Genomic DNA, 19939 nt, shown 5'->3' with positions numbered 1-19939 from the left:
TTGCTGAATCATTATATTGATATTTCTTTTAGTCTTCACTATCTTAGAGTAGCTAGAAGTAAAAACCTAAAAGTTTGGAATAGTACCATACCAAACTCTGAAATCTGTTCTCCAACTAATTGTTGCAATGTGCTTTCAAAATTAATGCCTTTTATATATTATTTTTCAAAAAAAGGAAAAAAAGGTCGATTGTGATGATTAAAATATATATAAAATAAAATAAATACATGAATTCCTTTTAGCCTCCAGTGTTCTGGAGTAGCTAGATGGAAAAATCTGAGATGATGGAATGGCAGCCAAGGCAAATTCTGGGATTCATTCTGTAACTACTTGTTGAAAAGAACTTTAAAATTACTGTTTTTTTTTCTTTCTTTGCTTTGTATGTATGTTATACAATAAAAAGAACTTAAAAAAAATTAAAGGACCCTGTATGAACTACTGCAAACATGCGAATTTTGTACAGAATGGATAAGTCTGGGGTACAGAGAGGAAAACATCAAAAGTACCACAACACCAGGGTTAAATAATGGGTGGGGGTGGGGGGGATAAGAGTTAAGGAGAGGTTTAAATTTTCTATTTGGTGAGGTTATCCATTCTATTTTTTGGTTATCCTTTTCTTGGGAACACAAAATTATCTAAAACTGGGAACAGTGATGGACTGTTGACTTTGGACATTATATACGATGTCCAGTGAATGGAGGTGGCTGAAGGATGCACTGACCAATAAATAGAATGGCAAAGGATGGTGTATACTAATGATCAAATACTGTGTTGCTACAAAAAGGAATGAAGCTGTGAGGCTCGCACTATTGTGAATGAACTTATCCGACATTTGGTGAGGCAAAAATGGCAGAAACAAAAGAGCAAATTTTGAACTGTCTCAGAAAATACTTATAAGAAAACGGGCCTAGTTTGTAAGCTCTTATTGCAGTCACATTTACTTTGGAGTGGTAATTGTTACTTCTGGATTATGAAAACCTGTGTTATATATGTATAACCTGGTATTTAGAAATAAGAACAAAGCCAATCAGGTCAGAATACAGGGGGAAGGAAGACACTGTCTATATTTTAACACCTCATCTACTCTCTGAGACCAAAGGAAGAAAGGTTTATTTTGTTCAGAACCTAAATTTTCTGTTGTACATAATCTAACTCAATCTGTCTGGATAGATCATTTAAACAATTCAAACACAGGGAGCCCAGAATAAGAATGAGGGCTGTTAATCCTGTATAGTTTAATGTAATGCCTGGATACATCCCGCAGTATATTAAGCAGGTTATCAAAACGTATTGGCAAAATTGTATTTTTTGTTCTTCAATTTCTTCTTCATCCTAAGATTTATTTAGAAGTTAATTTTAAATTTCTAAACAGACAGGAATTTTGCACTTACTACTAACTGTCCATTTTACTGCACTTATTTTTAGAGAAACATATGGGTTTATACTTTATGGAATATGAGATTTTTCTTATAGCTTAGTACAGAGACAATGTTTTGTAAATGTTCCACGTGTGCATGAAAAAATGTATTTTTTAGTTTTGGAGATACCAAAAATCCTTTTTTTCTGCTCTAAATTTTGAATGAGTTCATCTACATTCTGGAAGAACTTGTTTAAAATCCATCATAATAATAGAAGTAAACTAGTGCCCTGCTGACAATGGTGAAAACTGAGCCCTAATCCAGGTGCAGGAGTCTTACTGCTAAAAGAATTTAGACAAATGAGAGGGCCAGTGGGAATAAGTAGTAAAATTTATTAAGGAGAAAGAGAGTTCATGTTCAAGAGATAACGCAGAGAGTTCCGGGTCAAGATGGCGGCTTAACAACGTGCGCATTTTAGTTCGTCCTCCAGAACAACTGCTAAATAACCAGAAACAGTACAGAACAGCTCCTAGGGCCACATCAGTGACCGGACACACAGTGTACCCCAGTCTGGACCAGTTGGACCGGCTGCGAGCACCCCCAAAACCATGAGTTCCCAAAGCTGCAACGGCCAGCGCCCCTACCCCACAGGCCGCTTCCCAGAGGGGAAAGGAAAGGACTTTACCAGCAGCAGGAGCTGGGCACAATCAAACGCCAATTGTGGAATTAATTAACAAATTCTGACTACTAAAAATAGGCCCCCAGCTTAGGTGAACCGCATCAAAGCAGAGGTTGCTCATTTTTGCCCCGGCACCAAGGGGGCAGGACTGACAGAAAAAGGGGGAAAAAAAGAAGGAAACAGGTTTTTGTGGCTGTGTATCTACAAAGGCTTGACTGCCTCTGGATACAGCGGCAGGACTTTTCAGGCTGCAACTGCCCCAGGCATAGGCAGAAGTGAGCTCTTTTGGGGGCTTATCTGGAGCCTGTGCCTTCCCCAGGGGAGGGGTGAAGGCCCACCCAGGTGGAATCCCTCCACCAAGGAATTCAGACACCAGGGCTTGGTAATTTGAAGCCATTAAAACCAGCCTACAACCTCTCCTCTGTCTCCAACAAAGCCCCAGCCAAAGTTAAAGGTACTGCATCATCTTATGCTGGTGGGACCTGCAGTCAGACAAGTGCCACATACTGGGCAGGATAAGAAAAACAGAGTCCAGAGACTTCACAGGAAAGACTTTCAACCTGCTGGGTCTCATGCTCAGGGAAAACCGACGCAGGTGACTCTTTCCTCCTGATAGGAGGCCAGTTTGGTCTGGGACAATCTGGCTGGGGTCTACAATACGTAAGCAGACCCTCCTAAGTGTGTGGGGGGGAAAGGTACCACACAAGCAGGGCAAGAAACAAGAAAACAAGAAGTGAAAAATTCTCCTCTGTTAAACAAAACTTAAGCTAAAGGTTCAGATAAAGCTGAACAGAATGTCAAAGAACAGATAGACAACAAATTCATCCAGCAAGAAAACCCTAGATAAAAGAAGTGAAAGCAATCTCCAGAATAAACTAATTAAGGTAATTAAATGCCTAGACACCAGCAAAAAAGAACAAATCACACTAAGGAAATTGAAGATATGGCCCAGTCAAAGGAACAAACCAACAATTCAAATGACATACAGGAGCTGAAACAACTAATTCAAAATATACGAACAGACATGGAAAACCTCATCAAAAACCAAATCAATGAATTGAGGGAGGATATAAAAAAGGCAAGGAAGGAACAAAAAGAAGAAACTGAAAGTCTGAAAAAACAAATCACAGAACTTATGGGAATGAAAGACACAGTAGAAGAGATGAAAAAACAATGGAAACCTACAATGGTAGATTTTGAGAGGCAGAACGTAGGATTAATGAACCGGAGGACAGAACATCTGAAATCCAACAAGAAACAGAAACTATAGGAAAAAAAATTGAAAAATATGAGCAGGGACTCAGGGAATTGAAAGACAATATGAAGCGCATGAATATACGTGTTGTGGGTGTCCCAGAAGGAGAAGAGAATGGAAAAGGAGGAGAAAAACTAATGGAGGAAATTATCACTGAAAATTTCCCAACTCTTATGATAGACTTCAAATTACAGATTCAAGAAGTGCAGCATACCCCAAAGAGAACAGATCCAAATAGACATACTCCAAGACATTTAATAATCAGAATGTCCAAGGTCAAAGAGAAAGAGAGGATCTTGAAAGCAGCAAGAGAAAAGCAATCCATCACATACAAGGGAAGCCCAATAAGACTATGCGCAGATCTCTCAGCAGAAACCATGGAGGCGAGAAGACAGTGGGATAATATATTTAAATTATTAAAAGAGAAAAACTGCCAACCAAGAATTCTATATCCAGCAAAATTGTCCTTCAAAAATGAGGGAGAAATTAAAACATTTTCAGACAAAAAAATCACTGAGAGAATTTGTGACCAAGAGACCAGCTCTGCAAGAAATACTAAAGGGAACACTAGAGACAGATACGAAGACAGAAGAGAGAGGTGTGGAGAAGAGTGTAGAAAGGAAGACTATGAGTAAAGGTAAAAGGAAGGAAAATTAGATATGACATATAAAATCCAGAAGGCAAAATAGTAGAAGAAAGTACTACCCATATAGTAATAACACTGAATGTTAATGGATTAAACTCTCCAATCAAAAGACATAGTCTGGCAGAACGGTTTAAAAAACAGGACCCATGTATATGCTGTCTCTACTCAAAGGTCACGAGGCCAAGGACACAAATGGACATTTACATGTTTATAGCAGCATTATTAACAATTACCAAGTGATGGAAACAGCCAAAATGTCCATCAACAGACAGCTGACTAAACAAACTGTGACATTTACATAAGACGGAATATTATGCAGCTGTAAGACAGAATAAAGTTATGAAGTATGTAACAACATGAATGGACCTTAAGGACATTATGCTGAGTGTGATTAGCCAGAAACAAAAGGACAAATACTGTATGGTCTCACTGACATGAACTGACGTTAGTGAATAAACTTAGAATATTTCCTTGGTAACAGAGACCATCAGGAGATAGAAATAGGGTGAGATATTGGGTGATTGGAGCTGAAGGGATACAGATTGTGCAACAGGACTGAATATAAAATCTCAGATATGTACAGCACAATACTACCTAACCGTAATGTAATTATGTTAAAACACTGAATGAACCTGCATGTGAGAATGATAGAGGGAGGAGGACTGGGGACATAAATGAAATCAGAAAGAAAGATAGATGTGAAAGATAGAGATGGTATAATCTAGGAATGCCTAGAGTGTATAATAATAGTGAAATGTACAAGGTACAAATTTAAGAAATGTTTTTGCCTGAGGAAGAACAAAGGAATGTCATTATTGCAGGGTGTTGAAAATAGATGATAATTAATACTTTAAAATGTCACCTTCTGTGTGAGACTAAAGCAAAAAATGTTTATTTGTTATAAAATTTATATTTTGACTAGAGCATTTCCTAATATAACTCATGTAGATAGTTTGATTGAATGTCATAAGTACTTGGAATCTCAGGTAGCACATGAGATTTTGTTGGTTTCTCCAGAGTGATGCCCCGATGAATCCCAGAGTGATTTGATCAGTGACTGGAAAAGTATTTGCAAGCCCCCTTCGGGGAATGGTGAGAGTGGGGAGAAATTCAACTTCCCCAAGTTGAATTCTTGATATTCTCACAAGCAGTGTGGACAACCAAAGCTCTAGGCTAAGCCCCCAGGCTTGGGATTTGTTCACATGAAACTTAACCCCACAAAGGATAGGTCAAGTCTACTTAAAATTTAGGCCTAAGAGTCACCCCCAGGAGAGCCTCTTTCGTTGCTCGGATGTGGCCTCTCTCTCCAGCTAACACAACGAGCAGTCTCACCACCCTCCCCCTCTCTGCGTGGGACATGACTCCCAGGGGTGTGGACCTTCCTGGCAACGTGGGATGCGGATCCTGGAATGAGCTGAGAATTAACATCAGGGGATTGAGAGAACCTTCTCGACCAAAGGGGGAAGAGTGAAATGAGACTAAGTGTCAATGGCTGAGAGATTTCAAACAGACTCCAGAGGTTATCCTGGAGGTTATTCTTATGCATTAAGTAGATATCACCTTGTTCAAGATGTAGTGGAGAGGCTGGAGGGAACTGCCTGAAAATGTAGAGCTGTGTTCCAGTAGCCATGTTTCTTGATGATGACTGAACAATGATATAGCTTTCCCAATGAGACTCTGCGAATGTGAAAACCTTGTGTCTGATGCTCCTTTTAGCTACTATATCAGCAGAAGAGTAAAACATATAGAATAAAAATAAATAATAAGGGGAACAAATGTTAAAATAAATTTAGTTTGGAATGCTAGTGGTAAATGAAAGCGAGGGGTAAGGGGTATGGTATGTATAATCTTTTTTTTCTCTGTTATCGTTTTATTTCTTTTTCTGTTGTCTTTTTATTTCTTTTTCTAAATTGATGCAAATGTTCTAAGAAATGATGAATATGCAACTATGTGATGATATTAAGAATTACCGATTGTATATGTAGAATGGAATGATCTCTTAATGTTTTGTTTGTTAATTTTTTTAATAAAAAAAGTTAAAAAAAAAGAAATTAAAAAATATATATATATGGATATTAAAAAAAAAAAAAAAAAAAGAGATAACGCAGAAATGTTCAAGGGAGAAACATGCCCTGAGTAGAAATGGATTAGCTTGCATTATAAAGAGGTATTTGTCCCCAGCAGCATGGGAAATGACCCTCAGGTGGCCCTGGCACCGTGGGATCAACAATGCATGTCTGACCAAAAGGGGGAAAAGAAGTTTAACAAATAAGGTATCAGTGGCTAAGAGAGCTCAACTAGAGCTGAGAAGCACAGCCTCTCAGCTCTATCTGAGTGAGAGGTCACTCTTACACATGCTTCAGTAAGATATTGCTACCTATGATAACTTGCAAAACCCCAATTCAAAACCATTCCTGCCAATCCTAAAGAACACTTAGGGCATTATGTAAGATTTTACAAAGGTTTCATGCACTAGGGTAACTTTCCAGAAACCTACAACCTCCAGAAGGGTCCCTGGACCAGGTAAGTCCTGAAATGCAGAAGGGCCAGCCCTTCCTAAACATTTACTAATGCCATGCACTTATCTCACATTAACGACAGCCCCTTCCAACATGAAAAACTTAGAATGGGCATAGCCAACACACCCTTAAAGAGTGGGAGAAAGATCAAAGTTGATGGTGGAGTTATACAGAGAAGGTTGGGTTTAACAAATGAGTGTGAGTGCTGAAATATATTGATATTTCTTTTGGTCTCCAGTATCACACAGAAACTAGAAGTAAAAACTAAAATTGTGGAATTGTAACCCACACCAAACTCTGAAATCTGTTCTACAACTACCTGTTGCAATGTACTCTGAAATTTATTGCTTTCATGTATGTATATGTCATATAAAGGGAAGGAGCAGTATAACAGAGAAGATTTAACAAACGTGTCTGACTGCTGAAACATTATATTAATATTTCTGTTGGTCTCCAGTGTCTTGGAGTACCTAGAAGAAAAAACGAAAAATCATGGAACTGTAAGCCATAACAAACTTTAAAATCTGTTCTATAACTACTTTTTAAAATATACTTGGGGATGGGCCACGGTGGCTCAGCAGGCAAGAATGCTTGCCTGCCATGCCAGATGACCCGGGTTCGATTCCCGGTGCCTGCCCATGTGAAAAAAAAAAAAAAGATATACTTGGAAATATATTGGGTTTTTTTGCATATGTTATATTTCACAATTCAAAAAACCAATAAAACATAAAAATAAAAAATGAAAGAAGGTAAAAAAAAAAGTATATAATATGGCAAAGTCCCTTGAGGGATGAGAGAAACAAAATGAAACTATTAAATTTTACCACTGGTAAAACCCCTGGTACTGTGTCAAACATTAGGGACACCCAAATCAATAGGTCAAGCCCTTGATCTTGAGGCTTGCTCTTGTGAACCTTATGTACGTAACAAAGAAGCTTAGTCTAACTATAGGTATGCCTAAGAGTTACTTCCAGAGGACCTCTTTTGTTGCTCAGATGTGGTCTCTCTCTCTCTAGGTCCACCTCTGCAAGTGAAAGCATTGCCTACACTCCTACATGGGACGTGATATCCAGCATGAAAGTCTTCCTAGTGGCATGAGGTATGACTCCCCAAGAAGAGCTGGCCCTAGCACCATGGGACCAATAATGTCATCCTGACCAAAAGGGAGAAAAGACGTGTAACAAAGTATCAGTGGCTGAGAGAGTTCATATAGAGCTAAAAAGCTACTCTGGAAGTCACTCTTATGGAAGCTTCCATTAGACACTGCTAACTAACCATACCTTGCCAAATCCCAACCCACACCATTCTAACCAATCCTAAAGAACACCTAGGGAATTATATAAGATTCTACAAAGGTTTCATGCACTAAGATAACTTTCCAGAAACCTACAACCTCTAGATGGGTCCCTGGATTAGACAGCCTCTCCAGAACATCAACCAGTTCCATCCCCTGATCCCATTTTATCAACAGCCCCTTCTAAGATAAAAAAGTTAGGATGGGCAATACCAAAATAACCCTAAAGAGTGGGAAAAAGTTGAGAGTGGACAGAGAAGGCAGAGTTTAACAAATGAGTATGATTGTTAAATCATCATATTGATATTTCTTTTAATCTTCAGTATCGTAGAGCAGGTATAAAAACCTAAAATTGTGGAACTGTAACCCATGCGAAAGTCTGAAATCTATTCTACAACTAATTGTTCAAATGTGCTTTGAAATTCATTGCTTTTTTGTATATATGTTATTTTTCACAAAAAAAAAATCAAAAGACCCCACCCAAAAAAATTAAGGACCTGGGCTGTAATCGTTAATATTTACCTATAAATTTTTGTAATTTCCAAAATTAGCATGAAACTCCATATTGAACTAATATGACATGCTAGTACTTGTATTAGAGGAACATAGAAAATATAAACTAACTTGTTATGCAGAATTACAGAACATATTTCAGTTCATCTCTAATACAATTAAATTTTTAATGTGCTGAGCATAACTAAGGCTGGAGAGAGTATTTACAAAAAACTATTACAAATCAGTGACCACTTTTATGCAGGCCACAATACTTGGAAGATGTAACACAAATGCCCAATTTAAGACCATTACATGAATTAAACAGTTATGTATTTTGTTCATTAATGCTTCTTTATAAAACAATAGGTCAGAGGTCAGATTTAAGGAGCTGATCTCACCTCACAGTTCCTTCAGACACATTCGGCACTGAAAGGGTTACATCCAGTGAAATCTGACACTGGCTTCTTAAGATGGACATCATCCTTAAGGCTTCAACTTCACTCCTGGGGGCATTTACTGAGGCACAGCCTAAATAAGTAAGTTTACTGAAAACTACACTGTCCTCATCAGTTACAGGTGTGAAAGGACTTGATCCTTCAGAATCTGAAAGAAACAATGGAAATGATTATTTTTGCTTATGTTTTATTGACAGGAATAGCAAGTAAAAAATTTACAAGTAACATTTAGATTCTAAAATGAAGTACTAATGAAATAATATGCCATACTCCTAGAAGAAAAGTTCCATGAAAGCGAGAAATTTCCTACTAGAACTCATTACTAACACCAAAGTTTCCAGGTATTGCTCTAATATTAGTCCCAAACATAAAAAGTGACCTGCAATTCAGATCTGATTCACCTTCCTGTCTTTTGACTTTATAACCTGCATTTAGACCAAATATAAATCCACTCTGAAAAATCCTGTATCTGATCTTCTTTTTATCTGCACTGTTATAATTATTACTTCTTCATTATTTTAGACACCTTGTGCATTCTCTGTCCCCTTTCCAATATGTACAATATCAATGCACTGTTTTTCCTTCACTGAGTCTTTATAATTGGCCCTTTCCTGCTTTCCTGCTATGCCTTTCCACTCCCTTATTCTCCCCTAGTCTCCCTACTTCAACTTGGCACTTGTGAGCAACACGAGCCTGGAGCAAACATCTATTCATCAAGTCACCCCTCCATTTCTCCAACATACTCCTCAAACCCCTTTTTACTGGAAAAAAACTTAAAAAATATTTCCTCAGTGTCACTGAACTACTCCTTCTCTTTTTATAGTATAAATGAAGTATATTTAAAGGGAAATTAGAATGGCATATGTATTGACTCTTCTCATATCCCCCTAGATATATAATCTAGAGATTCTAGAGAACATAGGCAATGCTTTTTGTTTGCTCTGAAGCAAACCTAGTTCAGAGAGGACACTCAAATATTAAAAACAATAAACTTCACTTAAGCAAGCAACACAACAATCCTAACCTCCTTGTCCAGGTTTCACTGGCAGGCTCATCTCTGGTTTTCGGAGCCCTACTAATGACACAGGGTTAATGGTGGACGAAGCTGACAGTTGGTTAGAAAGAGGCGCGTCTCCTTCGCCATCCAGTTGTGACCTTTCCACAAGTTCCTTGTCCCCTGCCTGGTCGTCCACTGGAGGATCCATTAGCACATCTGCTAGCTCTTTTTGTAGCTGCTGCTCACTTCCATTCCCTATAATCTAAGGTTCAAAAATACACACAATAAGCAAAGTGGGAAAGAGACCGGTACCGATTAAAATGGATCTACATACTAAAGAAAATTGTCAGCATTTCTTTTGACACAAAGATATCTTATGAATGCTTTAAAAAACAGACTAAATCAAGATCTGCAACAAATAAGAGCTACAGCTGCTCTATTAATTCATATACTTTTTCATGAAAATGTATAATGAAATTTGAATGATATTCATAAATATGTCAATATTAATGTTATTTTCAATGTTATTAAAGTCTTCTACAGTGTCCTAAACTAACAATTAAAATATTGCTAATATTTTACTCATCTGGTGAGAAATTATGCTTGTACTAGTAATACCTTTAGTGGCTACTCTTACTTTTTTAGAATAAGGAAAATTTGGACCCTCCTAGCAACATGAGACAGAAATCCTAGAATGAGCTGAGACTCGGCATCAAGGGACTAAGAAAACCTTCTCCACCAAAAAGGGTTGGAAGAGTGAAATGAGACAAAGTGTCAATGGCTGAGAGATTCCAAACAGAGTCAAGAGGTTATCCTGGAGGTTATTCTTACACATTAAATAGATATTAATAGATAACACCATGTTATTCAAGATATAATGGAGAGGCTGGAGGGAACTGCCTGAAAATGTAGAGCTGTGTTCCAGTAGCCATGTTTCTTGATGATTGTATGATGATATAGCTTTCACAATTTGATTGTGTGATTGTGAAAACCTTGTGTCTGATCCTCCTTTTATCTACCTTGTCAACAGACGAGCAGAACATATGGAATAAAAAATAAATAATAGGGGGAACAAATGTTAAAATAAATTTTTAAAAAATAAGGAAAACTTTCTTGCTTCTAAAAGTTACCAACAGTAACATATCTCATAGGTAATAAATTTCCTATCTGTATTTTATTACACTTCCTTTAAGTGTCTTGTTTTCTGAGGGACACTTCTTTGATAGTAACAGATTCTTAAAAGTCTGAGCTGTTGGAAAAGGCTGGGGAAAGACTGTGTAAAAGAGGCCTATTTCAATAACGTTAAGTATTTTTCTGGAGTCATGATGGTTTATTATCATTGACACTTTGTCTCATTTCACTCTTCCCTCTTTTTGGTCGAGAAGGTTTTCTCAGTCCCTTGGTGCTGAGTCTCAGCTCATTCTAGGTATCAAGGTAACCTTCTGGTTACCAAGGAACCCAGCTCACACATCTTTTATTGTTTTGATCATTTATATAAACTTCAAGTGCCACTGGGCATAAATGGATGACTGGGAAACAGTCTTAAGCCTTTTTTGCTGACATTTTCTCAAGGAAATTCTAACACATCAGCTACTGTTGCCTTGGAAATAACGGTCAGGCAGGCGTTCAACTTCTCGGCTTCAGTGATAACTTCTGAGTCTGTAAATTTCACTTTATGTTTATGTTATTGCTAATGGAACTATAAGTGGGTCAAGGCAATTTTAACTCTTAGTTATGCCTCATTCTACACATCCACACATATAATCAAATTTATTATTTCAAAACTTCTGATTTTAAAAGTTTTTTAAAGCACCTAGAAAAGAAATCAGAGCTTAGTTCCACTGATCCTTTTATTCTTTCAAACCTGGACAAGAAACACTGTGAACAAAAGATATTAATTGAACGTAAAGTGATTGTTTTCCAGAGGAAAGGGGAACTAACACATAGGATAGCTACAGCTTCCTGAAAAGAGTTGGGAAAAAATTATACTCCATGTTTAAGCAATTAGTAATTACAAGTAGGAAGGTTATTGTTGAAAGAGTGAACTAAAGGAAGACTTTCTATTTACATGCTTTGTTCTTTGGTTTATGAGATGATTATGAGGTGATGACATTGTAATATAAATTCAATCACAGATAAATACCTAATCCTTAAAAGAAAAATGTTTTTACGTCTTTTTTGTTTATATTGCAACTTCCCTAGTTTTAAAATTCAATAAAGATAAGAACCAAGTCTTTTACTTCCTTAACTCCTCAATAGCAGGAAAAAGTAATATATACACACACTGTTAATTTTTTAAAAGTTATTTTAAAATAGCATTCTAACAGATGCCTTGGAAATTAGGTCAGATACAGTTCTCAGCAATAACGTTACTTCATTTGTGCAATTTTAAGGCAATACCAAAATTACTATCCGTGACATTATAATACACGTAACAAATCAACCAAGTTTTTTTGTTTGCTTTTAAAAGACAGTCAATTACAGTGATGAACATCCTGGCACTCCATTAGGTCTTCTCTGACACCACCTCATCATAGAGAAGGTGGGGTACTTTGTAACTGCCACATGGGAAATGAATTCTTGTCCCCTCATTATGCATCCACTGAGGCAACATTGATGTGGTAGGTGGTGTTTTACTACCTGCAAATGGAGATGAAAGTGCAGCTCCATGTTTTCAGTATGAGGAACCCTTTCTGACAACACAGCAACAGACTGGGAGGTATCTTTGAGGAGGGGTTGAAGGGATTGGGGCATGTTATTAAAGTCCAGAAATTTAAAAGTCTAAGCTCCCCACTCAGCCTTTGCTGGTGGGGGTAGGGGTTGGGCCACATAACCTTTCTCTGGTTTCGGCTGGAGTACAATAATTATTGTCTAAAACTTTTCTGCCTTGTTATTTTGATACTTTCCTGGTGTTCTGGCTAAAGACAGCAGATTTTTGAGACTTTTCTTGTCTGTGCAAGTTGGTATTTCTGGGTTGTTGACTTCTTCAGCTTCAAGTCTGGGGTATATGAAGCAAAAGGAAAACTCAGGGGACACACCACCATTTCATTTCTCTGGTCCCAAGGACCCTAGCTGGTCTGTCTTTTTTCTCTACCTTTCAGCTTCTTTTTTGTTTGTTTATATTTAATGTCTGAGGTTTTTAATTCTACTGACTGGGAGGACTTGAGAAAAGTACATCTACTTCATCTTCCTCCATCTTATTTTAAATAAGCAGAAATACCCCCCCCCAAAAAAAACCCAGTCAATTAATCTTGCCTAGGCCAAGCTGAGAAATATTCAGCAATGCCCTTCCAGGTTCTCAAACTTTGGCATGCATCAGAATCACGTATAAAGCTCACTAAAACACAGACAAGTCCTATCCTAGAGTTTCCAATGAGGTAAATCTGAGGTACAGCCTGATAATTTGCATTTTTTAAAAAAACTCCCAGAAGATGGTAATGTAACTAGTCTGGGGACCACCTTTTGGAAACCAATCTTACTAATCAATGTTCTTAATCCTGGCTATGTAAGAGAATTATCAAGATTACTAGAGAGTTTGTTAAAAATTCAAATCCCAGGAGGGCCCACGGTGGCTCAGTGGTAGAGTTCTCACCTGCCATGCCATGAGACCCAGATTCCATTCACAGTGCCTGCCCATGTGAAAAAAAAAAAAATACAAAATTCTCCCTCTACCCCATCTCTAGTCCTAACTTTCCACTCTGACAACTAAATTAAATTAGAGCCTCAGAGGTCAAGGCCTGGGCATATGCATTTTTACGGGCCTTTCATAGGTGGCTCTGATGCAGAGCCAGTACTGAAAAACACTACTTCAAATAAAAAATCCAAACATGGATTTCTCAGAGGATCCACATAGGCATCAAGATCTCTGGTAATTTTTGAAAATGCCCCACCCAAAAAGAACCTCTGCACACAAGCACCAAGAATTTACATTTTCTACAATCACTCCATGTGAGTTTTACATGCAATAAAGTTTAAGAACCAGCAGCGGGGACATCCAATTCAACAGGCTGAGCCCTCAAATTTGGGGCTGGCTCCCATGAAGCTTATTTGTGTAAAAGAGAGGCTAAGCCTAAGAGACGTCCAGAGAACCTCTTTTGTTGTTCAGATGAGCCTTTCTCTCTAAGCCAACTTGACAGGTGAACCCACCACCCTTCAGACAATGTGCGAGATGACTCCCAGGACTAGAAATCTCCTTGGCCACATGGGACCTGACTCCTGGGGTGAACCAGGACCCATTATCCTAAGAATGAGAAAGGCTTCTTGACCAAAAAGGGGAAGATAGAAATGAGACAAAATAAATTCTCAGTGGCTGAGAGATTTCAGAGTTGGGAGGTAATACTGGAGGTTATTCTTACGCATTATATAGATATTCCTTTTTAGTTTATTGTGTACTGGAGTGGCTACAGGGAAGTACCAGAAACTGCTGAACTGTGTTCCAATAGCCCTGATTCTTGAAGATGACCGTATAATTATACAGATTTTACAATGTGACTATGAAAACCTTGTATCTGATGCTCCTTTCATCCAGGGTATGGACAGATGAGTTAAAAAAAAAAAAAAAAAGATTAAAAAGAAATAAATAATAGGGGGAGATAAAGGGTGAAAACTGGGTAGACTGAAATACTGTCCGTCAGTGACAGGGAGGGGTAAGGGGTATGGGATGCAAGAGTTCTTTTTTTTTTTTCTTTTTATTTATTTTTCTAGAGTGAAGCGAATGTTCTAAAAATAATCATGGTAAAAATGCACAATTATGTGATGATATTGTGGGTCACTCATTGTATAATATGGTTGGACTGTATATGTGTGGATATTTCTAAATTGAAAATATTAAAAAAAAAAAAAAGACCCAGTGGGTTAGGATTTATCGTCTTAATTTATTTTCTAAAATAAATGACTATTCATGATAAAAGGACTGGCTGCCACCAATCATAGTTTTGGCATTTGCCTCCCTCCATTAGACACAGACTGGCAGAATGGGTTAAAAATCAGGAACCATTTATATGCGGACTACAGGAAACATGTCTTAGACCCAAGGATAAAACATGGGTTGAAAGTGAAAGGTTGAGAAAAGATATTTCACGTAAATAACAATCAGAATAGAGCAGGAGTAGCTATACTAATATCCAACAAACTAGACTTCAAATGTAAATTAATTAAAACAAAGAGGGACACTATGTATTAATAAAAGGGCCAATTCAACAAGAAGACCTAACAATCATAAATATTTATGCACCAAGCTAGAATGCTCCAAAATACATGAGGCAAACACTGAAAAGAGAAATAGACACATCTACCATAATAGCTGGAGACTTCAATTCCCCATTCTCATCAAAAGACAGAACATCTAGACAGAGTATCAATAAGGAAACAGAGAAGTTGAATAACACAATAAATGAGCTACACTTAACAGGCATTTATAGAACATTACACCCTACAACAACAGGATATATCTCTTTCTCAAGTGCTCATGGATCATTCTCAAGGACAGAGCAATGCTGGGTCACAAAGCAAGTCTCAATAAATTTAAAAAGGCTGAAATCATACAAAACACTTTCTCAGATCATAAAGGAATGAAGTTGGAAATCAATAACAGGCAGAGTGCTAGAAAATTCACAAATATATGGAGGCTCAACAACACACTCTTCAACAACCAGTGGGTCAAGGAAGAAATTATAAGAGAAATCAGTATATATCTTAAAGCAAATGAAAATGAAAACACAACATATCAAAATTGATGAGATGCACAAGGAATTGAGAAAACCCCTAGAATGAGCTGAGAGTCAGCATTAAGGGATTGAGAAAACCTACTCGACCAAAAGGGGGAAGAGTGAAATGAGACAAAATAAAGTGTCAGTGGTGGAAAGATTCTAAACAGAGTCAAGAGGTTATTCTGGAGGTTATTCTTATGCATTAAATAGATATCACCTTGTTAGTCAAGATGTAATGGAGAGGCTAGAATGAACTGCCTGAAAATTGTAGAGCTGTGTTCCAGTAGACATGTTTCTTGAAGATGACTGTATAACGATATAGCTTTCACAATGTGACTGTGTGATTGTGAAAACCTTGTATCTGATGCTCCTTTTATCTACCTTATCAACAGGGGAGTAAAATATATGGAATAAAAATGAATAATAGAGGGAACAAATGTTAAAATAAATTTAGATTGAAATGCTAGTGATCAATGAAAGGGTGGGGCAAGGGGCATGGTATGTATGAATTTTTTTGTTTTCTGTTTCTGAATAGATGTAAATGTTCCAGGAAATGATCATGATGATGAATATGCAACTATGTGATGATATTGTGAATTACTGATTATGTATATAGAATGGAATAAGAACGTTTGCATTTGTTTGGTGGTTTTTGGTATTTTGAAACAAAATTAAAAAATTAATGACTAAAAAAAATTCTACGAAAAAAAAATTTATGGGATGCAGCAAAGGTAGTGCTAAGAGGGAAATTTATTGCCCTAAATGCGTATATCAAAAAAGAAGAAAGGGCAAAAATTGAGGAATTAACTGTCAACTTGGAAGAACTAGAGAAAGAACAGCAAACTAACCTCAAAGCAAGCAAAAGCAAAGAAATAATGAAGATCAGAGCAGAAATAAATGAAATTGAGAAAATGAAAACAATTGAGAAAATCAACAAAACGTAAGTTGGTTCTATGAGAAATAAGATTGATGGACTCTTAGCAAGGATGACAAAAAGAAGAGAGAAAGCCAGCAGACGCCACCATGTTTCCCATGTGCCCTTCCAGCTGAGAGAGAAACATTGAACTTCATTGGCCTTCCTGAACCAAGTATAGAACTCACCAAATTCCAAGAAGCCTCGAGGTTCAGCAGTCCTGGCTCTCCACAGTGCTCACCACCTTGTACTCCATGCTGTACTCCTTGCCCCTGACTTACAAACTGAAGCCAGATTTGGTGCTGTGTAACGGACCAGGAACATGTTTGCTATCTGTATGTCTGTCCTTCTCCTTGGTATACTAGGAATCAAGAAAGTGATCATTGTCTACGCTGAAAGCATCTGCTGAGTAGAAACTTTATTTCTGTCTGGAAACATTCTGCATCACCTCTCGGATTACTACATTGCTCAGTGGCAGACTCATGAGTGAATTGTTTGACAAATGATACCTACTTCCATAGAATTTTACAGTCAACAATAATATTTATTATAAATGTAAAAAAACAGATGTTCAATGTGAGGGCTTTTGTAAGTCCCAAAGGAAGTATGAACAGATAATCCAGTAAAGAAACAGAGGCTTCTCTTAAAAAACAGACATCAGTAGACCATAACTATAAAATATTTATGTCTCATTACACCAGATCTCTTTTCTAGATCAAAATATATATCACTGGAGTAGACTGAATTTTGTACCCCACAAAAACATATTCAAGTCCTAATGCCCAGTCCTGTGGTTACAAAATCATTTCAAAGTAAGATCTTTGAAGATGTTAAAATCAGAATGAATCAGGGTGGATCTTAATTCAATATGACTGGAAACCTCACAAGCAAAGGAATTTCTAAACACAGAAGGAGTAGAAACTACAAGACACAGAAAGAGACAGATCGTCATATGACAGAGGCAGAGATTAATTGCCAGCAAGCCATGATCAGAACAATACAGCCTTCAGAGAAGGCATGGTCTGTCTATACTTGACTTTGGATTGCCATCCTCCAAAACTGAGCCAATAAATTCCTGTTGTTTACGCAAAAAAAAAAAAAGAAGAAGAAGAAGAAGAGAGAGGACACAAATAAATAAAATCAGAAATGGAAGAGGAGACATAACCTCTGATCCCACAGAAATAAAGGAAGTAATGAGAGGATACTATGAAAAACTTTATGCTAAAAACTCGATAATGTAGATGAAATGGACAATTTTCTAGAAAGGCATGACAACCGACTTTGACTCGAGAAGAAACAGACAACTTCAACAAACCAATCACAAGTAAAGAAATTAAATCAGTCATTAAGAAGCTTCCAAAAAAGAAAAATCAAGAACAGATGGCTTCACGTGTGAATTAAATAGCCAAGAAAAAATTAGTATCGCCCCTGCTCAAACGCTTCAAAAAAACTGAAAAGGAGGGAAAGCTACTTAACTCATTCTATAAAGTCAATATCATGCTCATACCAAAGTCAGACAACGATACTACAAGAAAAGAAAACTGCAGACCAATCTCTCTACTGAATATAGATGCAAAAATCCTCAACAAAATTCCTGCAAATCAAATCCAGCAGCACATTAAAAGAATTATACACCATGACCAAGTAGGATTCATCCCAGGTATGCAAGGATGCTTCAAAATAAGAAAATCAATTAACGTAATACACCATATCAACAAATCAAAGTAGAAAAACAACATGATCATTTCGATTGATGCAGGAAAAGCATTTGACAAAATTCAACATCCTCTCTTGTTGAAAACACTTCATAGGATAAGAATAGAAGGGAAATTCCTCAATGTGTTAAAGGATATACATGAAAAACCCACAGGTAACATCATCCTCAATGGGGAAAAACTGAAAACTTTCCCCTTAAGATCAGGAACAAGACAAGAATGTCCGCTATCACCACCATTATTTAACATTGTGTTGGAAGTTCTAGCCAGAATGTCCATTAGACAAGAAATACAAATACAAAGCATCAAAATTGGAAAGAAAAAAGTGAAACTCTCACTGTTTGGAGATGATAAGATATTATATGTCAAAAACTCCAAAAATCCACAGCAAAACCACTACAGCTAATAAATGAGTACAGCAAAGTGGCAGGTTACAACATCAACACTGAAAAATCTGTAGTGTTTCTATACACTAGTAATGAACAATCTAAGGGGGAAATCAAGAAACAAATTCCATTTACAATTGCAACCAAAATAATAAAATATTTAGGAATAAATTTAAATAGTCAAAAGACCTATACAAAAAAAACTACAAGAAATTGTGAAAAGATATCACAGAAGACCTAAATGAATGGAAAGGCATCCTTTGTTCGTGGATTAGAAGAATAAATATAGTTAAAATGTCAATTCTACCTAAACTGATTTACAGATTTAATGCAATACAAATTAAAATCCCAAAAACTTACTTTTCAAAAATAGAAAAACCAATAACCAAATTTACCTGGAAGGGCAGGGTGCCGCAAATAGCTAAAAATATCCTGAGAAAGAAAAATGAAGTCAGAGATCTCATGTTACCTAACTTTAATGCGTATTATGAAGCTACAGTGGTCAAAACAGCATGGTACTAGGATAAAGACAGACATATTGACCAATGGAATTGAATAGAGTGTTCAGATATAGACCCTCTCATCTACGGACAACTGATCTTTGATAAAGCAGTCAAGTCAACTCATCTGGGACAGAACAGTCTCTTCAATAAATGATGTCTAGAGAACTGGATATACACGTGCAAAAGAATGAAAGAGGATCCATAACACATATTCTATACAAAAATTAACTCAAAATGGATCAAAGACCTAAACATTAGATCCAAGACCATTAAACTGTTAGAAGAAAATATAGGGAAATATCTTATCAATCTTATAATAGGAGGTGGTTTCCTAGACCTTACACACAAAGAATGAGCACTGAAGAAAGAAAGAAATGGGAACTCCTCAAAATTAAACACTTTTGTGCATAAAACTTCTTCATCAAGAAAGTAAAAAGACACCCAACACAATGGGAGACAATATCTGGAAATGAAAAATCAAATAAAGGTCTAGTATCCAGAATATATAAAGAGATTGTTCAACTCAACAACAAAAAGACAGAGAACCCAATTACAAAATGGGCAAAAGACATGAAAAGACACTTCGCAGAAGAGGAAATACAAATGGCCAAAAGGCACATGAAAGATGCTCAACATCCCTGGCTATTAGGGAAATGCAAATCAAAACCACAATGAGATATCATCTCATACCCACAAGAATGGCCATTATCAAAAAAAAGAGAAAACGACAAGTGCTAGAGAGGATGTGGAGAAACAGGATCATTTATCCACTGTCAGTGGGAATGTCAAATGGTACAATTGCTGTGGAAGGCAGTGTGGTGGTTCCTCAGGAGGCTAAGTATAGAATTTCCATATGACCCAGCAATCCCATTGCTAGGAACCATGTGGAGGACATGAGGGCAAGAACACAAATGGAGATTTGCACACCAATGTCTATAGCAGCATTATTTACAATTGCCAAGAGATGGAAAGAGCCAAAATGTCCATCAACAGACAAGTGACGAAACAAGCTGTGG

At 37.1% G+C, this 19939-nt stretch overlaps 1 protein-coding gene across 6 annotated transcripts in view; it reads right to left on the bottom strand.

Annotated features, from left to right (window-relative positions):
* Positions 1-19939, bottom strand: part of RABGAP1 (RAB GTPase activating protein 1) — a 241405-nt gene that overhangs the window by 185001 nt on the left and 36465 nt on the right. For 5 of the 6 annotated variants that reach the window (XM_077144151.1, XM_077144178.1, XM_077144188.1 and 2 more), the window contains exons 3-4: positions 9726-9960; positions 8645-8849 (exon numbers count right to left, since the gene is read on the bottom strand). In XM_077144151.1, the coding sequence (XP_077000266.1) occupies positions 8645-8849; positions 9726-9960 (440 nt within the window). Of the gene's footprint in view, positions 1-8644; positions 8850-9725; positions 9961-16507; positions 16681-19939 lie in introns of all 6 variants that reach the window. The other variant, XM_077144184.1, reaches the window with a different exon arrangement.

This window comes from Tamandua tetradactyla, chromosome 2 (genome assembly GCF_023851605.1).
Source record: "Tamandua tetradactyla isolate mTamTet1 chromosome 2, mTamTet1.pri, whole genome shotgun sequence".
NCBI lineage: Eukaryota > Metazoa > Chordata > Mammalia > Pilosa > Myrmecophagidae > Tamandua > Tamandua tetradactyla.
Note: the sequence above shows the minus strand (reverse complement) of the source record. Positions and strands in the feature narration are given on the sequence as shown.